Source organism: Dunckerocampus dactyliophorus, chromosome 13 (genome assembly GCF_027744805.1).
Source record: "Dunckerocampus dactyliophorus isolate RoL2022-P2 chromosome 13, RoL_Ddac_1.1, whole genome shotgun sequence".
In the NCBI taxonomy this organism is placed as follows: domain Eukaryota; kingdom Metazoa; phylum Chordata; class Actinopteri; order Syngnathiformes; family Syngnathidae; genus Dunckerocampus; species Dunckerocampus dactyliophorus.
This window is the reverse complement of record NC_072831.1, coordinates 1,158,619-1,183,964: the sequence shown is the minus strand read 5'-3', so window position 1 is coordinate 1,183,964 and position 25,346 is coordinate 1,158,619. Positions and strand designations below refer to the sequence as shown.

The 25,346-nt window shown below is 45.0% G+C and overlaps 1 protein-coding gene across 11 annotated transcripts in view; it reads right to left on the bottom strand.

The window, feature by feature from the left end:
* The window catches only part of dicer1 (dicer 1, ribonuclease type III), a 78,260-nt gene that overhangs the window by 28,128 nt on the left and 24,786 nt on the right, over positions 1-25,346 (bottom strand). For 10 of the 11 annotated variants that reach the window (XM_054795589.1, XM_054795596.1, XM_054795587.1 and 7 more), the window contains 9 exons: positions 22,257-22,729; positions 17,675-17,807; positions 15,196-15,438; positions 12,383-12,537; positions 12,182-12,314; positions 9,840-9,915; positions 9,608-9,747; positions 9,330-9,509; positions 1,389-1,602 (listed from right to left, as the gene is read on the bottom strand). In XM_054795589.1, the coding sequence (XP_054651564.1) occupies positions 1,389-1,602; positions 9,330-9,509; positions 9,608-9,747; positions 9,840-9,915; positions 12,182-12,314; positions 12,383-12,537; positions 15,196-15,438; positions 17,675-17,807; positions 22,257-22,729 (1,747 nt within the window). The other variant, XM_054795599.1, reaches the window with a different exon arrangement.

The following is a 25,346-nucleotide window of genomic DNA, read 5'->3' as shown; positions in this document are numbered from 1 at the left end:
GTGACAAAGGGCAGCCTTGGAGGAGGCCAACATTCACCGGAAACAGGCTTGACTTACTGCTAGCAATGCAAACCAGGATCCTGCTCCGGTTGTACAAGGACTGAATGGCACGTAGTAGTGCGCCAACAATCCCATACTCCCAGAGCACCCCCCACAGGACCCCGCGAGGGACACGGTCGAATACCTTTTCCAGGTCCACAAAGCACATGTAGACCGGTTGGGCAAGCTCCCAAGTACCCTCCAGTACCCTTGCAAGGGTGTAGAGCTGGTCCAGTGTTCCACAACCGGGACGAAAACCACATTGCACCTCCTGTAGCCGAGGTTCAACTAACGGTCGTACCCTTCTTTCCAGCACCCTGGAATAGACTTTCCCAGGGAGGCTGAGGAGTGTGATCCCCCTGTAGTTGGAACACACCCTCCGGTCACCCTTCTTGAAAAGGGGGACCACCACCCCAGTCTGACAATCCAGAGGTACTGTTCCCGATTTCCACGCAATGTTGAAGAGACGTGTCAGCCAAGACAGTCCCTCAACATCCAGAGCCTTGAGGAATTCAGGGCGAAACTCGTCCACCCCCGGAGCTTTGCCACTGGGGAGCGTTTTGACTAACCCAGATACCTCAGCCACGGTGATGGAACTGTCCGCGTTCGTGTCCTCAGCCTCTGCTTCCTCTATGGAAGGTATGTCAGTGGGCTTGATTTATTATCTACATTATTTATTCCTGTTACTTTTTGATGTTTTATTGGACATTTTTGTATATTTGATTACACTTAAGGCATTTTTATGTCTTTTTCATTACTTTTCTACACCTTTAAGGCATTTTCATGTCTATGTATTTATTTTCTTGGGTAGTTATTTTTAATTACTGCTATTTGTTGCGTTTTTATTTACGTCATTACCCCGGCCAAGTGCAGTGTGGACATGTTTTGGCTGGCGTTTATCGGTTTGTTTGTGTTCAAAATAACTTGAAAAGTTCTGAATGGATTTGGATGAAGGTTTCAGGAGTTGTGGGTAATGGGATGTGGGAGAACTGGTTACATTTTGGGGGTGATCCGTATTGCCGTCTGGATCCAGGACATTTTTTTCAAGGATCTTTAACATTGCGAGATAGCACCGCTTTTTGCCATTTGTGCATACAACTTCACAAAAAATGGAGGACTTGGCAAAGAAATACAAGACAAGTTTCCAACAGGTTCCACAGAATATCAAAGACTATCAAAGATTATTTTGGTGTGGATCACAAGAGTGGGGAGGGGAAGTCTGCGCTCCCTCAGTGCTTTTCTAGTTATTTTGGTTTCATTTGTCTTCCTTTTGTTTTACTTTTTAGGCTTTTACTGAAGCCACTTTTCTTTATTAGGTTTTCCCCAAAAGACAAGAGAGCTCCACTCACCAACATTGAGAGGTAGAATGCAGTAAGCAGAATCAGCACACGTGGGCTTGAACTCCAGTGCGGGTTTCTCCAAGCGCAGGATGTGGGAGAAGATGTACTGGTGCAGGCGTGTGATCAGGTCAAGCTGGGCGCTGGCCAGGGTGAAGCCGGACTTCTGAAGCTCGATGGAGATGGTCACCTCACCGGAGCGTGTGTACACCGGGAAATGGGGGATCTATGGCGGAGACAGCACATAGCCAATTAAACACTGCCTCGGGGAAAGCAAGTGCGTGGGGAATCGGTCAAGAAATGCGTAAAAAACTGACGCAAGTTGCACTGGACTTGAGTGCAAGAGCAAGAACAAGCATTTCATCTGGAGAGCCAAATTATACAACGACACGACATCTTCTTTTGTCCTTCTTCCCCACTGGGCTTGAAACACTTTAAGTTTAGAATAAGCTAATTGGAGAGGTTTACTTGTCAGCGCCGTAGCTTGTCTGTCTGTCCTTCCAGTGATCCGCAGCCTGAGCAGTGTGATGTCAACAAAAAATAATAGGAGCGTAAAGGTGACTATAGGGTTGTTATCTCATGTCGAGAAGAATGTGTGGGCGTTTAATTGTCACTGAGAATGCATGAAAGGAAAGGGGCCACCCTCCACCTCCCAGAGAGCCCCGCCCCAAATAGCCAGGCCGAGCCCCCGCCGTCAAAAGGCCACCAGGCCCACAGGGGCAGGCAGCAGAAAGATCAGTGCCCCAAGAGCCAGCCCAGAGAGCCCTCCCCCCCGGGAAGACCAGCAAGGGGCCGAAGAGAGGTAATCCCAGCCAAGGACAGGGCGCCGGCGGGCCGAAGGACTGCCAACCCCTGAGACCAGCGAGAGATCACACCCCACAAAGGCAGACGAGTACCGGGGACCACAAACCGGCAGGCCCACAGACGCCCCCACAACCGGAAAGAAGCCCGCCCGCGCCGGAAGCGCCAATCCCCGCACCCCGCCACCCCCACCCCCAGGGAGCGGAGCCCGGCCCGCCCCGGGCCAACCCCCGCCCGACCCCCGACACAGGGCCGCCCCGCCCAGGGATGCCGGAGGCACACCCTCCACCCACCCGGCGGAGGCACGGGCGGCAGAGATGTATGCCCCCCCCCAAAAAATAAATAACTAAAATAAATAAATAAAAGTACACGCACGCAGGCACATACACACTCCTACGCACCCACATGCACGCACATACACACCCCTACGCCCCCACTCGCACGCACATACACACTCCAACGCACTCAAGCGCGCACACCCACGCACGCACGCACACACACAGTGGTCGACTGCCCGACACCCGGAAGCCTCGCCCTATCCCCCGTTGGTAACCTAAGGAGCAGCGGAGCCGGGGACCCCGGGGTCCCAGACATACAATCCAGAACCCAGGCGCGGAGAGCGCGGACCGCCGGGGGACAGGAAGACACCAGGCCACACCCCCCCAACGGTAGGACGCCGCCAGCAAGGCAGACAGGGGAGCCAGCAAGGAGGAAAGCGGGAAACTGAGCAGGCGGGCGGGAAAACGGGCGAGCAGCCAGGCGAATCACCACACAGCGCCAACCGACACCCGCGGGCCAGCAAACCCCGAAGAGGGAGCGGGAGCACCACACCCCAAACCGCAGGGGGCCAAGCACCAGAGCCGACAAGGCGAGACCAGCAGCAGACCAGCCGACGGACCCCACAAACCACCAGAAGCCAGAGCAGCCACATGCCACCAGAGCCGACAGCGCACCACCCGCGCACCGGAGCCCCACCCCCGACAAGCCCACAGACAGACCGGGGGAGGCGAGGACACAGACAGCGGCTCAGCAGAGCACAAAGCGCAACGGCGACAAACGCCCAAGCGCCCGGCAGAGCACAACCCCCCCCAGCGGGCCCGGCCCCAGGGCACCCGCCCCCGCCACCCAGGCCCACAGTACCCGCAAGCATGACCAAGCCCCAACCCACCAGCCGAGCCGGCGCCCCAGCAGCCGCCACAGCGCAGCAACCACCAGCCCCCGCGGTGGCACACGGGCCACCCGCAGCACCGGCACCGCCCCCCAGAGACCGCCGAACCCGCCCCAAGAGCGCAGAGGCACCCGCAGCACGTGTCAGTCCAGGGGAAGCATCGCAAGCCGCCCCCCCCCCGGCGCAAGCCCAGGCATCAACAGGCCCCAGAGGGCCACCCCAGGGAAGGGCAGGCGAACCAGACATAGGCATCCCACAGGCCAGGCCACCCCGGGCCAGCCACCGCGACGGCCAGGCCCCGCGGTGCACGAGGGGTGTATCTGTGTGCATGTATATGATAGGGGTGTATGTGGATGATAGCTAATGATGCAATTAAAATCGGGGGACAGCTGCCGCTCGGAGGATCCCTCCCTCAAGTGTCTACTCTGCGATTAAAATTGGGGGGCAACAGGTCAGTGGCACGGCAGGAGCAAAGGAGCCCCGCAAGGCAGCTCCCCTCCCCAACCACGCCCGACCGTAGGCCACCCCCCAAAGTCCTATATATATGTGAGGTGGTGCAGTGGCACAGGAAGGACGGCGGCCCCACACCCCAACGCCGCCCAAACCGAGCAGGGGGGGGACCAAGGACACATGACCGACCAGACAGAAAAGACACCACAGGCCCTACCCGGCCCGCCAGGATGCCAAGTCCGGCCCACCCAACCCCCCAGAGGCGATACCCCCAGCGCCCCCCAACACCGGAGCCCCACCGGAGATAGCGTCCACAGCGCCACCCCCAAACCGCCGAACACCACGGACCAGCCACACGCCCCAAGGCAGATCCGACCGCCACCAGGACAGCGGGAACCGCGCCTCCTGCATACCACCACGGCCGGCAAGGGAGCAACACCACGACGACCACAAGAACACTGGACCCCACATAGAGCGGAGCACGGCCACACCCACGAAGCACGCAAGCCAGAGGTGCCAGGGAGGGACAGAGAAGCAAGCACCCCACGACAAGGCCCACAAAAGGAGCGGCCCCCCGCCCGGCACCCAAGCAGATGCCCCCGCCCGCTCCGCCAACCGCCACGCCGCAGACTGGCCACCACTCCACCCCCCGCCCATCCACCAACACGCCAAGGGAGAAACCCTGGAGGGAGAGAGACAACCGCCGGCCAGGAAGCAGAGACCAGCAGGTAGCAGGGACCGCCCACCAGGGCCACCCAGCGACCAGGACCACACCCCATGCCAGATGAACGAGACCCCCAGGGGCAGAGACAGACGCCCTCACCCCCCTGAGAGTCAGGTCAGAGAATTAATTATTGGTGCCCATATAGACTGAAATTCAGACATTTCAGACAGAGGGCCACTTTTTAATCATTCTATTTTAGAATTTCATTAAAAATTAACTATTATATAATAATAATTATATAATAATTAACTATTAAATAATGATAAAGTTTAAAAAAAAGAAAAGACAAAATAACAAAATTACCATATACAGTGGCTTGAAAAAGTATTCATATCTCTTGAACTTTCCCACATTTTGTCACGTTCCGACCACAAACAAATATATTTTATTGGCATTTTAGATGAAAGATCAACACAAAGCGACACACAATTCTGAAGTAGAAGGAAAATTGTACATGACTTTCAAATTTTTTTTTTAAATAAAAAACTGAAAAATGTCGCGTGCAAAAGTATTCAGCCCCCTTTTCTCTGAGTGTAACCAGTTGCCTTCAGAGGTTGCCTGATGATTGCTTAATGATCAGCTGTTGACCTAATGATCAAATGGAGTCCACCTGTGTGTAATCTAACCTTAGTATAAATACAGGTGTTCTGTGTCGGCCTCAGAGGTTTGCTAAGAGGACACTGGTCAGTGAACAGCATCAGGAAGTCCAAGGAACACACTAAACAGGTGAGGGATAAAGTTGTGGAGAAATTTAAAGCAGGGTTAGGTTATAAAAAGATTTCCCAAGCTTTGAACATCTCACGGAGCACTGTTCAATCCATCATCAAGAAATGGAAAGGGTATGGCACAACTGCAAACCTACCAAGACATGGCCGTCCACCGAAACTTACGTGCCCAAGAAGGAGAGCATTGATCAGAGATGCAGCCAAGACGCCCACGGTAACTCTGGAGGAGCTGCAGAGATCCACAGCTCAGGTGGGGAAGTCTGTCCATAGGACAACTATTAGTTGTGCTCTGCACAAATCTGGCCTTTATGGAAGAGTGGCAAGAAGAAAGCCATTGTTGAAAGAAAGCCAAAAGAAGTCTCGTTTGCAGTTTGTCAGAAGCCATGTGGGGGACACAGCAAACGTGTGGAAGAAGGTGCTGTGGTCAGATGAGACCAAAGTGGAACTTTTTGGCCTAACTGCAGAACGTTATGTGTGGCGGAAACCTAACACTGCACATCACTCTCAACACACCATCCCCACTGTCAAACATGGTGGTGGCAGCATGATGTTGTGGGGCTGCTTTTCTTCAGCAGGGACAGGGAAGCTGGTCAGAGTTGATGGGAAGATGGATGGAGCCAAATACAGGACAATCTTGGAAGAAAACCTGCTGGAATCTACAAAAAACTTGAGAATGGGGCGGAGGTTCACCTTCCAGCAGGACAACGACCCTAAACATAAAGCCAGAGCTACAATGGAATGGTTTCAAACAAAACATATTCCTGTGTTAGAATGGCCCAGTCAAAGTCCAGACCTAAATCCAATCGAGAATCTGTGGCAAGATCTGAAAACTGCTGTTCACAAACGCTCTCCATCTAATCTTGCTGAGCTTGAGCTGTTCTGCAAAGAAGAATGGGCAAAAATTCCAGTCTCGAGATGTGCAAAGCTGGTAGAGACATACCCCAAAAGACTTGCAGCTGTAATTTCAGCAAGAGGTGGTTCCACCAAGTATTGACACTGGGGGGCTGAATACTTTTGCACGCCACATTTTTCAGTTTTTTATTTTTAAAACAATTTGAAAGTCATGGACAATTTTCCTTCTACTTCACAATTGTGTGTCGCTTTGTGTTGATCTTTCATCTAAAATGCCAATAAAATATATTTATGTTTGTGGTCGGAACGTGACAAAATGTGGGAAAGTTCAAGAGGTATGAATACTTTTTCAAGCCACTGTATATACAAATATTTTTGCAATAATATTAAAATAAGTGTCCTTTTGATATTCATTATTTCAAGGTTTTTGCAGGCCACATAAAATAAAATGGCAGGCCAAATCCGGCCCCTGAGTTTGACAGCGGTGCTTTATTACCGTATATTAACTCATTCAATACCAGCCAGTAGCAGCCATTTTAGAGGATTTTGCCTGCTCTTTCAAGGCACATCGAATATGATGTGCTATCGCTATATAAACATGAAAAGAACGATTAGACTCTTATCTTTCGTCAGGGGAAAAAAAAGTTTTTATACCTTTTTCTGTGCTTTAGTAATCAGCAGTGGAACATAGGTAAGCAAAATACATTCAAACTTGTCTATAGCGGCCACTAGAGGGAGTCTGCAAAAGTGGCCGCTATAGACAGGTTAGCGTCCAGTTTGAATGTTGACCAGTAGAGGGAAAAAAAAAAGAAAAAAATAAAATAATAATAATGTTGACCAGTAGAGGGCACTGCGGACTGCGGATAAAAGTTGTACAGCACCACTAGCCTTGTTATTATGATGGTTCATGGTTTTAATTAATCCTGAACATGCATATGAGTCAAACAGTAGCACATCACATAGTACAATTCACAATTTTGCATGTCCAAAAAGGAGTAGGAAGAAGCAAAGCTTATTTAATCATACCCCTCATCAGTTTCACATCAGTTGCAATACATTTATTCACCTCTTGTTCTTCCAAGTGTACTTTGTAGGTCTACATGACAATGTAGTGCAATCATAGCCAAGGTTTTTACTTACTAAAAGGAAGCTAGAGGCTTAATAATAACTGATAGAATATATCCACGACCCACAGAACAAAGCTGTGCTAGTAATGTCTTACGCTTATTTTTAATATTTTATTTTTTATACGGCAGAGTGTCATTACAGCTTTAGTTCATCAGGAAGTGACGGGAAGTGACGGTGGGCGTCCCGAGCAGGAGAGCTAGGCTCAGTGCTAGCTGTGAGTTTGGAGAGAGTTGGGAAGTGTGTTTATGTTGGCGTGGATGTAAAGTCCTGCAGTGTTCTCCGCTGTTAATAAAGCCATTAAAGTGCATCGGTGACGTGAGTCTCTCCTTCCCCACAACAAGCGGCATTACAGTATTGACCAGTGCACACCAGGAAATAAACGGCGTCACTTGTTACAGGCATTGCCTGGACAGCTATGTAGTGGGGCTTGTTTAACCTTTGCCTTGTGGGCAAGCAGGAAGGAGAGACGATGCTGAGAGATGTGTGTGTGTTCTGAGCTGCTGTCTGGTGGCCGCGTTCAATAAATAAAGTTGGCAGAAGCAACAGGAGAAGTTTCCTTCTTTGCTTCGGAGCTGAATAACACTGACAAGTTAACAGACTAGTAGCGAACGGAAAAGAAGACGTTTGTTTGTGTCGAATACAGAAGATGAGGACTTTGATGGATTTGTGGATGAGGATTGATGAAAAATAACGTGAGTACATTCTAAAATACTTCAATTAAGTACAACCGAACTCAGTTTTGCTCCCGCTGCCGCATGCATGCTAGCGTATGTTTTTTTTTTTTATTGTAGCGTCGCTGGGAGCACGTCCTGTTCCCAGCCTACTTTGCGGTAATGTTTTGGTGCAAATGCTCTTAAAGTTACATGTTTGACCAGGAAATAGCAAGCTCAAAAGAAGATGGCTTTTTTATGTGCAACAACTGACAGTTTGTGTGGATCTTGTGAATGATTGTGACTGAGCTAGGACTCAGTAATTAAAGTCTATACACGACGGCTTCATTGATTGAAAAAACAAACTTTTTTGTGCATGAAGCATCTACTTGAGTTGGTAATTTGGCCGCTATATGCGGTCAGATATTGACCAAGGGAGACAAAATGGGTGGCCGCTGGCCGCGTTGGACAGGTGACTGCTATACACAGGGTCTACAACATGTACATTTGCTGCGGGGGATTTTTCAGTGGCTGCTATAGGCAGGTGGCCGTTCTATATAGGTGGCCGCTAAGACAGGTTTGACTGTATCAAAAAGGAAGAAAACTAGCTTCTTGTGAAAAGATACATTTCAAGCACAACTTTCATTACTTTGACACAGCTAAAATATCTAAACATCATTTTACATCAAAATAACTATTTATTTACAAATGGAACACCACCAACTACTTTATATTATATATATTTTCCAGGGCCGCATGGTGGTCTAGTGGCTAGCATGTTGGCCCACACAGGAACAGCCTGGAGATGGGAAGACATGGGTTGGATTCTCCCTTGGGCATTTCCGTGTGGAGTTTGCATGTTCTCCCCGTGTGTGTGTGGGTTTTCTGGGTACTCCAGTTTCCTCCCACATTCCCAAAAACATGCATGTTAGCTTCATTGGAGACTCTAAATAGTCCATAGTTTTTTGTTTTTTCGTCCCTCTCTTATCCCCGCACACCCCCCTCTGTTTTCTTTTCTCTTCTTCTCTGTCCCCTCCTGCTCTGGTCCGGCCGCTCCAAATTTGCATAATAACAAGCATCCGAGTAAAATAAATTCTGTATAACAGGGCAAGTGTATGTCACACTTCTCCCTGGCAGAGTAAATCTGTTGAGCACTTGAGGGCTTTTAGATCTACAATTCTATCTGCCTTAAAGGCTGGACAGGACAGATGGAAAAAAACAACCCATTCTAAATACTTTGGGATCAGGCGTTTGGGTTGGAAAAAAACGTATAAACACGACTTTGGTAGCGACCGAGTTAACATTGAGGCCTACATTGGGGAAATTATGTATTTACTGTGGTAGGGTCTGGAACCAATTACCACGATAAACGCCCACATATTTAGCAAAAAGGCTGTCGTAACACGTGGGAGAATGTAAAGCTGCAGACAAACTAAAACACAGATTCCAACATACTCGCGGTATGGGCTTGGCTGTCAGGATACCGAAGCATCTGGTGGTGTCCTCTGGCGGGTAAAGCTTCCTTCGGCGGAAGTTGAGCTCATCGGGGAGAGGGGTGGTGAGGACCATCCCAATCACGTACAGGTAGTAGGTATGCTCGGGTACGGCATAACTGTCCCGCAGGCACTCTGGGATCTGCAGATGGTCAAGAAGGGAGATGTTCATTCCGGTGTACGTTTGCCATTCTCTGGGACGGATTTTCTTTCCCCGTGCTTGTTTTTATGTCGACTCACAGCTTTAGGATAACACTGCCGCCTCTTTGTGGAGCCGGGCCGGCCAGGCACGCTGGTCTCCTCCTCGTCATGAAGGTCGAGCTCTTCCTCGTACTTGACGGTCTCCTTCCCCACCGGCATCAAATGATCGTCTAGCTCGCCTGGGGGGTGGGGGTTGGGGGGTGGGGGGATGAAAGCGCTGCGTGAAAGCAGTCACCGGTGCTGAAAGGAAGCAGAACGAGGCTCGGCATACCTATTCTGTGGAGTTTCTCACAGCATAGTAGTGCTACGGCTTTCTCCGCCAACCTGCCACAATTCATTTTTGGACCCTGTGAGGAGATGAATACTATTATTGTTACACTTTTAGATGCAGTCTATTAGCTCAGTGCATCATCTGTCTAGTTCAGGGGTGTCCAAACCCCTGCGAGGGCCACATACTGAAAAATGAAAGGATGCAAGGGCCACTCTGATATTTTGGAAACAAACACCCAGAGGTATGCTAAGAAGCTACATGTAGCTCAAGCAAAAGCGCATTTACCTTTGGAACATAGGTGAAATGCGACTAAAAATGACGTTTTTTTTCATAATAATACAAATTTATTCTTGTAAAATATTCTTCATTCAATTATGCCTTTTTTCTTAATATTTTTACTTTAATCCCGTAAAATGTTTTTTCCATTTCTGCTGTTTTTTTTTTTTTCCAACCATTTAATTTCGGCTTTCCTCTTGCAAACTTTCTTTATAAATTCTAACTTACAATATTTTTTTTATCTTTAAAAAAAACGTTTTTTTAATTTAAACATTGTTACTAAAATGATATTTTTCCTCATATTGCAAGTTTATTTTCGTAAAATTGCAACTTTTTTCTCGTGAGAAAACTATTTTTTCTCTTCATGTTTTGACTTTTCATGAAATGTTTTCCATTGTAACCTGCATGCATGTTCAAATAAAATTAAACCAAACCAAACCAAAACTTCACTCTGGTAAAATTTCTGCCATTTTCCATTTTTGCTTTTGATTTTTTTGTATAATTTTCCAAATATTTCAACTTTCTTCTTGTATATTTTCTTCTCCTCATATTTTCACTTTATTCATATGTTATACATTCTCCCCCAACCTAAGTTTTCAAAAATGACACTCTCTCTACAGTTCTGATCTAAAATGACCCCCGCAGCCCACAGTGCGTTGCGCCATGACGTGCATGCGTCACGAGACTTCCGGTGTTAACAAACCGCACTGTATTTTAGACCCTAAACAAGCAGGCCAAGGCAAAATTTCAACAAGTATTTTGGTTGTTAACCAAAACACCTGCTAACCGGGGCGGTGGAACTTTCATTTTTGTTTGTTATGATTTCCCATGTTCAACCCCTCACTGCGCGCCAAACGCATGTTGCCGCATCCACAACATGTACTTTGACCGAACACCCACAATACATGCACGTGTTGTAAACGCAAAGATGTCATCTTATGACGACCCAGGCAGCCGTGACACATTTGCAAAAATTAGGGATGCTCCGATCGGGGTTTTATGCTGCCAATTCCGATACCCATCACATGGATTAATGATACAGTACATCTTTCAGTGTATTTATCGTGAGTGCTGGGGTGTCGGATAGAAGGAAAAAAGTCAGGACAATTCCAAGGTCCCTTGATTGCCAGGGGGCACAAAAAAATAGGTAAATGGGGAGACGATGCTGCCAAACATGTGACACACCACACTGCTGGATTGCTGCGGTCTGCAAAAGTGATAGATGCAGGTGATCGCCATTGAAAGCCAAGTATCGGCGCATGCCGATCTCGTCCTTTTTCACGGAAATCAGGTGGCTGCTCCATCGGAGCACGCCTAGCATTTGCAGTTCCACTTCGTGCTCAATGATGATAGAAAGTGATTCGTGCCTGCTTAGCAGAGTCTGCATACGTCTACTTTAGCCAAGAGCTGTTCATTGTTGCATTGTTGAGAAAGCGTATCGATGGTTCTCCAATTACTGCATCATTCTTTGTGTTTTTAAGCAAAAAGTGTGACATCATTGAATCAAATGGGCAGTTAGGGGGTTTAAATAATAAACTTACCGACATGTTTGAAATTTGATTGAGAGGTCTGACCAAAAAAAAACCCCAAAAAAAAGTAGAAAAAAATATGAATCTTATGTTTCTATAGCAGATTTTGGGAGCGGACTTTTTTTTTTTGCCCTTTCGACTCCTCCCAACCCCCGTGGACGCACGGCGCCTGTTCACATAGCACATCCGACATTAATGCACCTTGCCCGGCCACGGCGGGGCGGCTCTTCCCGCTGTATACTCTGGTTCTCCCGGTCACGATAGCCGCAGGAAGCCAGTGAGCGGGCTTCACGAGCCTCGTACGATGCCCACACACGTACGTCCCGTCCCCTCTGTGAGTGAAACGTACGACAGCCTTACATGAACCTAGCACGCACGAGTCGCACGCCGCACTCACGATCTAAAAGCTACCGACGAAAGGCGGGCGGCAAGCACGTGGATGTCACGACACACTTGCAACACCCTCTGCTTCCCTACTTCCTCTTCGTGCTGGCCACGACCAACAAATGAATAGTAGTAGTACTTGGAATAGTTTACCTTGACAGGAACTCTTAGTGGGGAGTTGATTGGTAAATAAAGCGTGGACTGGAATCGTCCGTTTTGCGTCTCTGTCGTCTTACACTTGGGTGCCAAGTGTGTAAAGGGGTCACTGGGCAGCCGAGCGCAATACCTGAGCACAAGAGGTCAGACGTTTCCGTACAGTGTGTCACTTGGCAAAGGCGGAAACAACGTGGATACCTGTTAATGTGCCCGATGGCCGTGTTGATGGTGACCCGGGGACCTCCGTCCTCCGACCGAAGCACGTACGGAGGGAGGATGTTGTCGTCGTCAAACACGTGCTCTCCCTCAAACTCGCCAACCTCCACAGACTTGGAGCACTTGTTCCTCAAGATCTGCTCAGAAGGAGGGGGACACCCACAGCTCAGCCTCATTCTTGACTTCAAACGGCACGTCCAAACCTTTTCCTCCAGCGAGAACCACACAGTAAAGAATGGCTTATTTTGTAAAGCAACACACATTGATATGCTAACAAGTTATACTGTATATACTTAGAAAATCTCAGCTTTGTCATATAGGTCAAAAAATACATTAGAGCTGCTTTTTCCATTTTTACTGGGGGGTTTTTCTCCAACTAGTTCAACTTTATTCTTGTAAATTTTCTTCTCATAACTATGACTTTATTTCCACAATATTTTGGCTTTAGTCTCCTTAAGTAACTTCTTCCACAACCTAATTTTTTGGGGGGAAATTACCAAAAAAAACACTTTATTCACTGTTGTTTCTCATAATATTACAACTTTAAAAAAAAGTAGTGGCTTTTTTCTTCAAAACATTAATATTTAAAATGCTAAAATGATGTTATTTTCCCCCTTATAATACGTCATTCTTGTAAAATTATGACTTTTTCTCATTATACCACAGCTTTTCCCTCTGAACATTTTGACTTTATTCTTGTAAAATCACTATAAATTGTTAGAATTGAAATAGACTGGAAAAAAGTGACAATATTAAGGGAATCAAGTCATAATATTACAAGGAGAAAATGTATGAACATTACTTAAGAAAGTTGAAATATTTGGGGGGGAAAAACTGCAAAAATGGGAAAAAACAGCTGGAAAAAAATGTGAAAATTTTGTGAGAATAACACTAATGAGAAAAAATAATTTGTACAATAAAATGTCAATATTTAAGAAAAAATTTTATAATTTTTTTTTACATTTTATAATTATGAGAAACAAAAAGATAATAAAGTAAAAAATTTTGGAAAATTATGTTGGGGAAACATAAGTCATAATATTTTCATAAGAATATTTATGAAGAATATTTAAGAAGAAAGTTGAAATATTTGTAAAAAAAACAACAAAAAAAACAGCATGAATGGGGGGGCGGGGGGGAGCAAAGACTGAAGTTGCTAAGGTTTGAACACCCCTGTGCTCATATACATTCCTGATCAAAATCTTAAGACCTGTTAACCCTAACCCAAATTTGGATCTTAATGAGGTTTTAAGTAGAGCTACAATATGCAACACAAGAAGGGGGGGTGAGACAACAAGCATTTTGAAAAAGTTATTTATTGAAAACAACAATTCAACTGAAATAGTTTATCAGCTGATCAAAAGTTTAAGACCACAGGCTATAAAAGCCCAAATGTGCTCCAAATGTTGATGTAGTGTCATCATTCCCCCTGTCATGCCCTCCTGATGGTGAAGCTAAGAAGCTTTCTCTTTTCCAACGTGGTGGGATTGTGGAGCTGCATAAGCAAGGCCTCTCGCAGCGTGCCATGGCTGCTGAGGTTGGGAGCAGGAAATCAGTCATTCTACATTTTTGGAAAGATCCTGAGCATTATGGAACAAAAAAGTCAAGTGGTCGACCCAAAAACATCACACCTGCGCTGAGCCGGAGGATCCCATTGGCTGTCATCAAGACACAGGGCGGTCTTCCACCCACATGAAGGTCCTTACTGGTGCCGACTGCAGCGCAATAACCATCAGACGCCATTTGCAGGAAAAGGATTTGGACTTTGCCAGGGAGCATCAAACATGGGACATTGAAAGGTGGAACAAAGTTTTATTCTCTGATGAGAAAAAATGTAACCTTGACGGTCCAGATGGCTTCCAACGTTACTGGCATGACAAGTAGATCCCACCTGAGATGTTTTCTACCCGGCACAGTGGAGGGGGGTCCATCATGGTCCGGGGTGCTTTTTCATTCAGTGGAACGCCGGAGCTTTATGTGGTGCGGGGTCGTCAAACGGATGCAGATGTTGGGGCGGGCATCCCTCATGACTGAGGGCCCTCGTGTGTGTGGTACCAGCTGGGTTCTTCAACAGGACAACGCTGCAGTTCACAATGCTGGCTTGACCAAGGACTTCTTCAGGGAGAATAACATCACTCTTTTGGACCATCCTGATTTCAATCCCATAGAGAACATTTGGGATGGATGGCAAGGGAAGTTTCTAAAAATGGCCATCAGTTCCAGACAGTTGATGGCCTTGGTGAAGCCATCTTCACCACTTGGAGCAATGTTCCCACTAGCCTCCTGGAAACACTGGCATCATGCATGCCCAAAGCCATTTTGGAAGTGATGAACAAGAACGGTGGAGCTCCTCATTACTGAGTCCTACTGACAACATTTTTGGTTCTGCTTTGGAGAGTTTTTTGTTATTTTTTGAGCGATGGTCCTAAACTTTTGATCGGGTGATTATTTTTTTTTGTTTAAATTACAAGCTCCAAGTGCTTTTGGTCTCACTCCCCCTTCTTGTTTTGCATATTGTACCTCTACTTAAAACCTCATTAAGACGCAAAATGCAAATTCTAGCCATTTTTCAACTGGTCTTAAGATTTTGATCAGGAGTATACATAGCCAAGGATGTTCATGTGATAGACAGGCGATGCTGGGCGCTGGCTCATGTGGCAAAGGCTGCTCAGGAGAACGTGATGCGGTCGAAAAGCAAGCTCTCTGGCATCAACTTCCCTCGCCGTGTTTGGCAGCAGAGAAACACAGAGCACACAATGTGACCCCAAGAACGCCATCCCTACTGTCAGACTGACCTTCTCTATGGCCTTGTAGGTGGTGAGATCTTCTTCAAAGCTTCTGGTCTTGTCGCTGTCGGCCAACATGATGTAGTTGGAAACGGGAGCCCGAGCTCTGCCTTTGGACTGGACGTAGGACCTGTACTCAGTAGGCAAGTCAAAGCGTACCACCAAGTTACACTTTGGAATGTCCACACCTTCCTCCACAACGCTGGTGGCAATCAGCAGGTTCGTTTCATGAGCCCGGAATTTGCGAAGAACCTGCAAGACAAACACAGAAGTCGGGAACAGCACGTGATTAAGAAATACAGACGAATGTCGGGAACACAAGACACTATTTTTAAAGCCAGAAAGCAGAAACGTAAGGAATGAAACCATTTAAAGTGGATCCCCGCATCACCGACCAAAAAATAAGCCATTATTCATTCACTCCTCAGTCACACACTGGTGGTGGTAATCTACATGTGTATCCACAGCTGCATTCACATTCATATGCAAGGTGGGCCAAAGCCCAGGGACACTGGGCGGAGAAATGCCAGAGTTTGAAGTGAAGTGAAACACTACATGGCGTACATGCGAGATGGGTAAGATGGGCATCATTGCTCCTATGAGGATGTTGCTAGAAAGACTATTGCATCAATCTACAAATACTCTTTCAAAATAAATATCAAATGAAAAAAGCCTTGCTGATGATAAGTGTTGTGCAGTACTCGCTGTCTTTTTCACTGCAAATGTTTGGATGACCTTCATTGTTTCTCCTTCATGTTTTTCGTGCATCAGGACGCAGTTGCTGCCGACCAGATAACCACTGCGCAGGTGCTAACTAAATTTCCACCCAACTCAGAAAAGTGCTTTTATTGCGAAGGATTTGGAGCCATAGTCGGTTGTTGAGAAGCAGGGCTTTCGCGCTTTGTTGCTCGCTTCGGAACCCGGATACAACGTCCCATCGCAACGTTATTTCACTGACACTGCAACTGTGAATAAGGGCAGCCTGTTTTTTTTTGCTTATTCATAATATACTGACGTCTGCGAGCATTATTCTTGTTTAAAAGATATGAAAGATTCCTGTATGAAAGCAGTTTTTGACTTTGCTATACAGCAAAAAAAAATATATATTTTGTGAGAGATTCTATGCTCAGGATTTTAGTTTGAATTCAGAAGTCTACTATTTGTGAATAACGGCAGATATTTTTATGTTGGTTACTCAGAATATGCTGAAGTTTGCTCATTTTATACATGCTGCTACTGGTGCACTTTACTTTTCCTGCTAGTTCTGTGAAATGGGAAATATGATGGCGGATGTAACCTTCCTGTTATCAAAATGGAAGCCATTTCATCCGTTTCATGTTCAACTGTGGATCATTACAAGTATGCTTTGTTTTAGTAGCACACAGTGAGTAAAAAGAAATTGTATATAGAAAAAATTAAGCATGAAAAAATTGACAAAAAAGGTGCATCGATAATCATTTTATCATGGCATCACAGGCCTCTGAATCGTAATCGCATCGAATCGTGAGGTGGCCAGAGATTCCCACTCCTAGTGGCCACCCATGACAGGGAGGAAAATAAGAGGAAACAGTAAATGAATCAATAAATAAGATATCAAAGATAAAAAAACAATACTGTTTCAACAACAACAACAACAAAATACTATTTTTGTGGCGGCGGGGCTACTAGTGCGTGGACACAATGAGCCTTGGGAGAAAACATGCTAAAATGAACGAATGCGCAGAAGCGATAGTTTCTAATGCGAAGGCAACAGCCCCTGTGTGGGGATATTTCGGGTTTAAACAATGCACAAGGTGAGCACATGAACACCAACGAACTGATGTGTCGCATTTGTTTGCAAGTAGTGACGAGGACGCAGAGGAACACGACCAACTTGTATTATTATGCCATATAAATCATGAAAAAAATGGTCTCAAAAAATGTCAATAACATTGATTATCGACAATAATTTGCAGGACAATTATCTACCAGCAAAACTTGGTATCATGATGGGCCTAGTGTATAATAAATGTTTCTGCAGCATACTGACAAAAACTTGTAGGCGCCGTGACGATCGGCAGGGCTTGTGCACCAAGCAGAGCCATCACGTTCACATTCACGTTCAAGTCATGCCATCGGGCTGAGAGGACGGATACATGCCAGTGGGTACACCAACGTTACGTGGGGACATTCCCTGCATATGCCCTCCACTGGAATTTTATGCCATATCATTCATGAAAAAATGCTTGTATGATACAGGTAACTTCTGTGTCAAGCTAATCCATGTGCCTAGGGCTCACAAAAGGTACACTATACTTGAGCACCACCGAGTGGTTGAAATGTGAATTACACCTATAATGACACAAAAAATTGAAAAATTGAAAAAAAAAAAAATTGTGGCCAATATTATCATTATCAACGATAATTTGTAGCACAATTATCGACCAGCAAAATTTGTTATCGTGACAGGCCTAAGTGTGTGTTGTGCTGGAAAGCATTGTCCACATACCTCCTCTTGCTTCCTGAATTCCACTTCCATCTGCTTGTTCCGCGGCTGGCTCTTGCCAATGCTGTGGCCAGTGATGAAGTTGTTGCTGATGTAAGCCAGTTCTGGATCCTGCTTCCCCGCCTCTTTGATCAGACTGACAACCAAACAGAGAATGCCACGGAAAACATCCATTTCACTTAATCTTACAACTCATCTTTTGGTTATTCACCCTCATCGGAAACGCTGACGCTATCAAAGACAAGACCAACAGTGCTCACACAATGATGTCATCAGAAATGACGTGTCGGGATTGTTGTGACTGTGACGTACACACTAAACTACAGGCATTCTTGGATTCAAGCCGTTCCATGCTCACATCCGCGCTCCCACGAATGAATGAATTCAAAACTTTATTTCGGTCCGTAAACACGACTTGCCGGAGAATCAGTAAGGGTGGAGGAATACGCTGCTCTCAGCACTGGACTGTTGTGACCATCGGTAACAAAAGGGACGCTCCGTGCGGCCGCAAACCCTGCATGTGCGCTGTGTCACGTAGGCTCGCAAACACCCGTACGGAGCCGTTGAGGGACGCAGCTTGTCACATATTGCCGTGAGGATCAAAACTAGTCTGTAAAACCTCAACGGCTTCAGTTTGACTGCTTGACACAGGCGACACCAATCCATGCCGGAGTGTTCGATCGCTCCCTTATCAAACCTATTGCCCCTTTGACTTTTCTTGTATCTTTGCTTACACGCTTTGCCTAGTCACTGGCGGCAGCTAGCTAGCTCAGGCCAAGTTTGACTTTTTACCACAGTGACATTTTGTTTTTAAAACAAGCAATGCAGTTAGTTGGGAGCTCCTTTTGTCCCACGGGGAAGTGAATATCATATTTATGGGGTACGTACTAACTTTTTCAAGTGTCAAATGAACAATTTTGCTCTCTTGTTGTCATGATACTAATGACGTCTTGTCCTCCAAACTTTATTTGTGTGTGGTTGTTGAATGAACATAAATCCTTATGTTGGTGATACGATCACAGGGGTCAAAGAATATTTGCTTCAACTCTTAGTGGGCTTTTTAAAATTCTAACTGTTGAATTCAGAATCAGAATTCGCACTGACTGACACGAGACAAGCAAGGAGCGTACACTGCCATCAGAGGGCGCTCTCGGCTTGGTTCAGAGAAGTGGAATGAGATTGGGAGCTTGGTAAACTTGCTTAGCTGTAACTTGCTTGTTGGACTCTCTGGCTTATGCTAGGTTAAGTTCATGTAGCCTATTCAGCCTCCCAGATGTGTTCTTGATACTATAGTGTTGCTGAATAAGTGTTCATAGCGGACGCTGATTAACTTATAGTTAGTGTAACTTGTGTTTTTTTCCCCCCTGACTTTAAATATGATTTTTTTAAAGTCCTAATATTATGAGAATCAAACAAAAAAAAGTTGGAAAATTAGGCGGCAAAAAAGTCATATGTAACGTCAATAGTGGTGTAACAATTCATTCGCTGCATCAATGTATATTTCTGTGATTCAACTACATCGATCTGTGTTCAGCAAGCTTCCATTCCTGACGCCATATATACATCTAACATCGTTTGAAATGTAATCAGTTGATTGAATCGACACTAGGAAATAAAGCACCGCAGGCTTTATGTGGATGTGTGTGTGTTTTTTTTCATACTTTTAATGATAAAGACGTTAACTTTTACTCCAAAGTCTGCCTGCCTGTGACATCATGGGGACGATGTGCAAAGTATGGACATTTTGTACGCCTCTAGACGATAGTTTACAGTCCGGTAGCAGCGACGCTTAGTGATGTCATCTTCCAGCGCGGCATGTCCAGGTGAAAACGTGTGTGCCCTGTGAAACTTGTCATTTGTGTATTCTTGCTTGTAGGAGACAGGTTGTAAGTTTGGTGGAGAGCACTGTATTTAGTCTGCATGGGTGTAGAGGGGCGCTTACGTACGCGGAGGCAATAAATGGTGCGTACTTGCGGAATAAGGAGAGAGGAAAAGCCGGGAAACCGTAATTTTTGTTGACCGTTTATTCTTTTTGTCACACTCGCCTTTCTTATGTACTCTTCTTTTGCATTACCACATTTCCTTACACCACTGCACGCCGTCTGCCGTCACTTCACAAGATTATCATAAACCCACCAAACCACGCTATCCTGTTCAGTGTCTCTGTTAAGACGGAGGACCCATCCCGACCCTCTCAGCGGCAAAAGGTACAAGGAGGCCGCATTACTTGCAAGTTGCTGCACCGTTCTTTCAAATGGCTGCTCCGATCAGGTGAGAACGTTTCAACACCTAATTGAAGATACCATACCACATTCATTTGCTGGGGATTTTGAATAACGTCCCTCATCTTTGGGTGCAAAGTGCTGGTTGGAATGCAGTATTTAAAGTCAATAATCATGGCAAGCTATACCACCCTCTCTTCATCCTGCTTTTTTGTACTCACTGCTAATTTAGTCTTAAGTATGTCAGCATTTTAATCATCCATACCTGATTCTCTTATGGAAAACAAGGGGAATCTAGGAAACTTCACCCGCACTGTCCAGTATCCAGGTACAGTAGACGCCCCTACAACGTAAATAATCCTTTCCGAGAACCTTTATGTTATAGGGTTTTTATGTTATACGAAGCGTAAAATACATGTAAATAGCCTAATCCATTCCAAGATTTTCCCAAACTCACCCCTTGGCCTTTCAAAATATTCAAAGTCCACCAAATATGGTGGGAAAATATAAGAAAACGTTAGCATAAACATAGTAGAGTAACATTCCAATATAAAATAAGGTAATAAATAAGATTACTGTAAATGAATAAAACTGAAAAACAAAAACAATCCTACCGTTCACAAGATGTCTTGATCAGGAGCGCAAGTGGAGGCAGGAAGGAGGACGACGACTAGCCTTAAAGAGTCTAAGAGTCAGCTGGTCTCACAGACAAACGCACACGCACTACACGATAATGCTGTGTGCAAAATTTTAACTTGTAACTTAACTTGTTTAAGTTAGTTTCAGGGGGACTACCAAGAGGAAGGAGTTTGAAGGGAGAAGCCTGTCTCACACAAACTCACGTACGTGCTGTATAACTCAGCCAATGAGATGAGAGCATAGGCGGTGCCTCGATAATCAGCCAATGAGATGAGAGAGGAGGCGGTGCCCCGAAAATCAGCCAATGGGAGCGTGATGCGTCAGAAGGCGTCACCAAGTGTTAGTCTGAACTTGGACCGACTTGAGGCATTAATAAAGTTGATTGGGGAAAAAAAAGTCTTTACGCTTTTTGTTATATGGAATTTCTTCTGTAATACGATCCAAAAACTTTACATAAATTCTTTATGTTCAGTGGAATTTATGTAAAAGGAGGTTAATGTTATGCGAGGTACTACTGTATTTAGTTCACAGTCGCACTGCTTGAATTTTTTGCCAAAAAGTTATTGAATCCATTTAAAGCTCCTGAATCATTTCTAAATGAACTAAATATCGTCCTTAAATCATATCGTCAATCATGAATTGTGATACGAATCGAATCTTTATTAAAACAAATTGTTACACCCCTAGATTGAGAATAAAGTCGTAACATTATGGGAATAAAGCCATCATTATAGAAAAAACAGCTGTCATTTTACAAGAATAAAGTCCAAATAAAAAGTCGTATTCTAACAAGACAAAGTTTTACGAGAATAAACCTGTAACATTATGAGTAAAAATCATGTCATTTTAGTAGCATAGAGTTGAAATAAACAAACAAAAAAGTCGTAACATTATGAGAAAAGCAAAACAAAGTAAAGTTGTAATTTATGAGGAACCAAAAAGAGGGTAAACATCACCCCAATTCTAGCCTCCCTGCACTGGTTGCCTTTGCGTTTTAGAATTGATTTTAAGATTTTCTCGGACTTCATCCAAAGTTACACTCCAGCAGCGTGCACGTTGAGGTCTGAAGGCCAGCTCCAACTGGTGGTGGCCAAGACCAGACTTAAGACCAAGGGAGACCGGGCCTTTTCTGTAGTTGGCCCCAAGGAGTCGAACACTCCCCGCCCTCACGTTAAAACGGTCCCCACAACTGAACGCTTGAAACCTCGTCTTAAAACCTTTTCTGGATTTTAACTCAGCGTGAGTTGTGTGGTCCTCAGTGTCTTTTATTCTTTGCTTTTAGTTTTAATTGGTTTTATTTATTGGTTTTTATTGTATGTTATTTTATTCTTATTCTAATTACTTATTATATTATATTATTATGATTACTTTTTTTATTATTCTATTATTTTTATATTTATTTATTTTTCCGTCATGATATGACGGAAGATTATTTTAAGAAAAAGTTGAACTATTTGGAAAAATAAAAATGGGGCAAAAAAGGGCAAAGAGTGAGGTTGATATTAATAATAGGCTGCTTCGCCTACATGACAAAGCTGACTACTATTTTTTCTTGGTATATATAGAAGTTCTTTACAAAACATCCGAGTGGCAAAGTTTCATTTTTCACTACGTGGCCCTCGATGGAGGAAAATCCGACTTACAGCAAAGCTCGACCTCCATCACAGTCTGGCAACAGAACCCGAGGACCACCTGTGTGAGGTTTCGGTTTGTTTTGAGCTTACCGATTAAGGACGACTGCTGTGTACCGCCTCTCCACAAAGATAATTCCACACAGGATGTTGGTGAACGGCGACGGGAAGTTGGCCTCCGGCCTCTCTTTGGTCTCCACCTCTTCATCCTCGTCGTCATCCTCAGAGTCACTCCAAGACACGTAGTTGTCCTGGTTGCGGTTGTTGTACCACTCCACGCTCTCAAACTGTTGCCGTTCAAAGGGCTTATATTCATGCAGGATCTCCAGCAGACGGAGGACCTTTGGCGTGACAAACTTGAGGTCCAGGGAGGAAGGGGAGAAGTGCTCCTCACACAGAGCGTGCACTTTTCGAAGAATTGTGTCAGTGAAGAGCAGAAACTTGCGATTCAGCTCTCCCATTTCGTGCTTGATGTACTTCTGGAGCTCGCGCACCATGATCCCTGCTGCTTTATCCGCACACCAGGGCCCCAGCACCTGCAGCACAGCCCTGCAGTCGCTTAACACCTGCACAAGACACACATGATGTGATTTTATTGAAATGCATTTAGCGCCGCCTCCTCACCCTGGTTCATAAACACGTCTGTGAACGTAGCTTGTCCTTGCAACTCCGTAGAGTAGATGGCATCATAAAGCTCACACGTTCCCGGGCCTCGCTTATAAAACTGTGCGTGGAAATCTGACTAAAAGTCTGCGTACACCAGAAACCCAGAATGTGCAAGAATATGCAAGAAAATGTGGAGACGTCTTTAATTGACAACCTGATGTTTATCATCATTAATAGTAACGGAACTCATGATATTATCACGACTATAAAATCAAATGATGAAGTATTCAAGTTGTGTTTTTCATGTATCTTTTAGTGGGGATACTATACGCTGGTGTGTAATGGTGTTTATGATAAATGATTTAGTTTTAAGCCAATAACGGCGTGATGTTTTCATGCAAAGATGGGTCAATCTTTCCTGGCTTCTGTTGCATGTTTACTTCTAACAAATGAGTTCACTTCACATGTAGTAACAGGTACATTCATGATAACATGAAATACTTACACTATTTTGCTCATTTGAAGCACTAGCGGAACTTCCTTCCTGGGTTTGATATCACACAGCAACATACAGCGCATCCAGGAAGTATTCACAGCGCTTCAGAACAAGTCAGTGAATGTCCTTGAGTGGCCCAGCCAGAGCCCAGACCCGATCTCTGGAGATATCTGAAATTGGCTGTGCCAAGCGTATGGTAACATATTCAAAGCGACTTGAGGCTGTAATTGCTGCATCATCAAAGTATTGAGCAAAGGCTGTGAATACTTATGTACGTGTGATTTTTCAGCTTTTTTAAAATAAATTTGCAAGAAATTTCAAGACTTTTTCCACATTGTCGTTATGGGATGTTGTGTGTAGAATATTTGAGGAAAAACATGAATTTGATCCATTTTGGAATAAGGCTTTGACATAAAAAAAAAAAATATGGAAAAAGTGAAGCGCTGTGAATACTTTTCGGAGGCACTGTATAACAGGTCACTGCTCGCAACAAACAACATGGACATGCAAAAACTATGGGATTTGTGCTATTGTTTTCCCCATATTTCCAAAATTGATAAAGTTCGATGTAGTTATTTACAAATGTATTTTTTTCCAAGTGTTTCTTTTTGCGCCTGAAAGCTTCCCAGCTCTGTGGTTGTGGACACTTGCATTTTAACACATCTGCCAAATGCCATGTTGTCATGTAAATCCCAACTCGCTGGCCGTGAAACAAAAGAGCCTCCAGTTCAAATGACATTTCAACAATCCAGTTCAGCTTGGATCATTTTTATATAGGGGTCACAAACGTTTTTCCTTGTGAGAGCTACTTTTGTATTGTATTGTACTTTATTAATCCATTAATCCATTCCATTCAAGCAAGCAAGATACGCAAGTAAAGAATACATAGTGACTACAACATGGTTCAGGTGGTGCAGGTGTTGTAGAGCCTTACAGCGGTCGGTATGAAGGACCTGCGGAACCTCTCCTTCTTACATCGTGGGTGTAACAGTCTGCTGCTGAAGGAGCTGCTAAGGGAACCCACAGTGTCATGTAGCGGGTGAGAGGTGTTGTCCATGATGGATGTCAGCTTAGCCAACATCCTTCTCTCCCCCACTTCCTCCACGGAGTCCAGAGGACCGTCCAGGACAGAGCTCGCTCTCCTGATCAGCCTATTGATCCTACGCCTGTCCCTGTCCGTGCTGCCCCCTCTCCAGCAGCCCACAGCATAGAAGATGGCTGAGGCCACCACAGAGTCATAGAAGGTCCGTAAAAGAGTCCTGCACACACCAAAGGACCTCAGTCTCCTCAGCAGGTGGAGGCGACTCTGGCCCTTCTTGTAGAGGGCGTGGGTGTTGACGGACCAGTCCAGTTTGTTGTTAAGGTGAACACCCAGGAATTTGTAGCTGTCTACCAACTCTATGTCCGCTCCCTGGATGTTCACCGGTGTGAAGTGAGATGTTTTCCTCTGGAAGTTAATGATCATCTCCTTTGTCTTGCTGGTGTTGAGTTGCAGCTGGTTAAGCTCACTCCAGCTGACAAAGTCCCTGATGACCGTCCTGTATTCCAGATCATTCCCCTCTGAAACACAACCAATGATGGCTGTGTCGTCGGAGAACTTTTACAAAATGAAAATGGCCAAGAGCTACTCATTTTTGTAACATTTATTTTCAGTGCTTATTTTAAACCCAAACAAAGCGAATATGCTTGTTTTACCAGAACATGAACAAAATGCGGGTATCCACAACTCACATTTTATATTTCAGAATGCATTTCTTTCTACTGTTCTTTCATTATTACTGTAAATCACCGTGTATATACCGCACCCCCATTTTCAGGCTCACGGCGGGGAAAAAAAAAAAGTTTAGTTTATAAATGCTTGCCAACTCTTTCATCTCAAATCAACATGCGTAAAGGTACTAAGCAATTTCAAAAAGAAGAAGTGTGAATTTGAATAAACTCCAACATTGTATTGTATTTTACATCATCTGCAATGTTTTAATGGAAGCTTAGGTTAGCTTCAGTGTATACAGAGATCGTTTCACTGTGTGAAAATAAAGTCAGCAGCCGTCAGATAAGTTACAAAGAAGTTGCATACACAA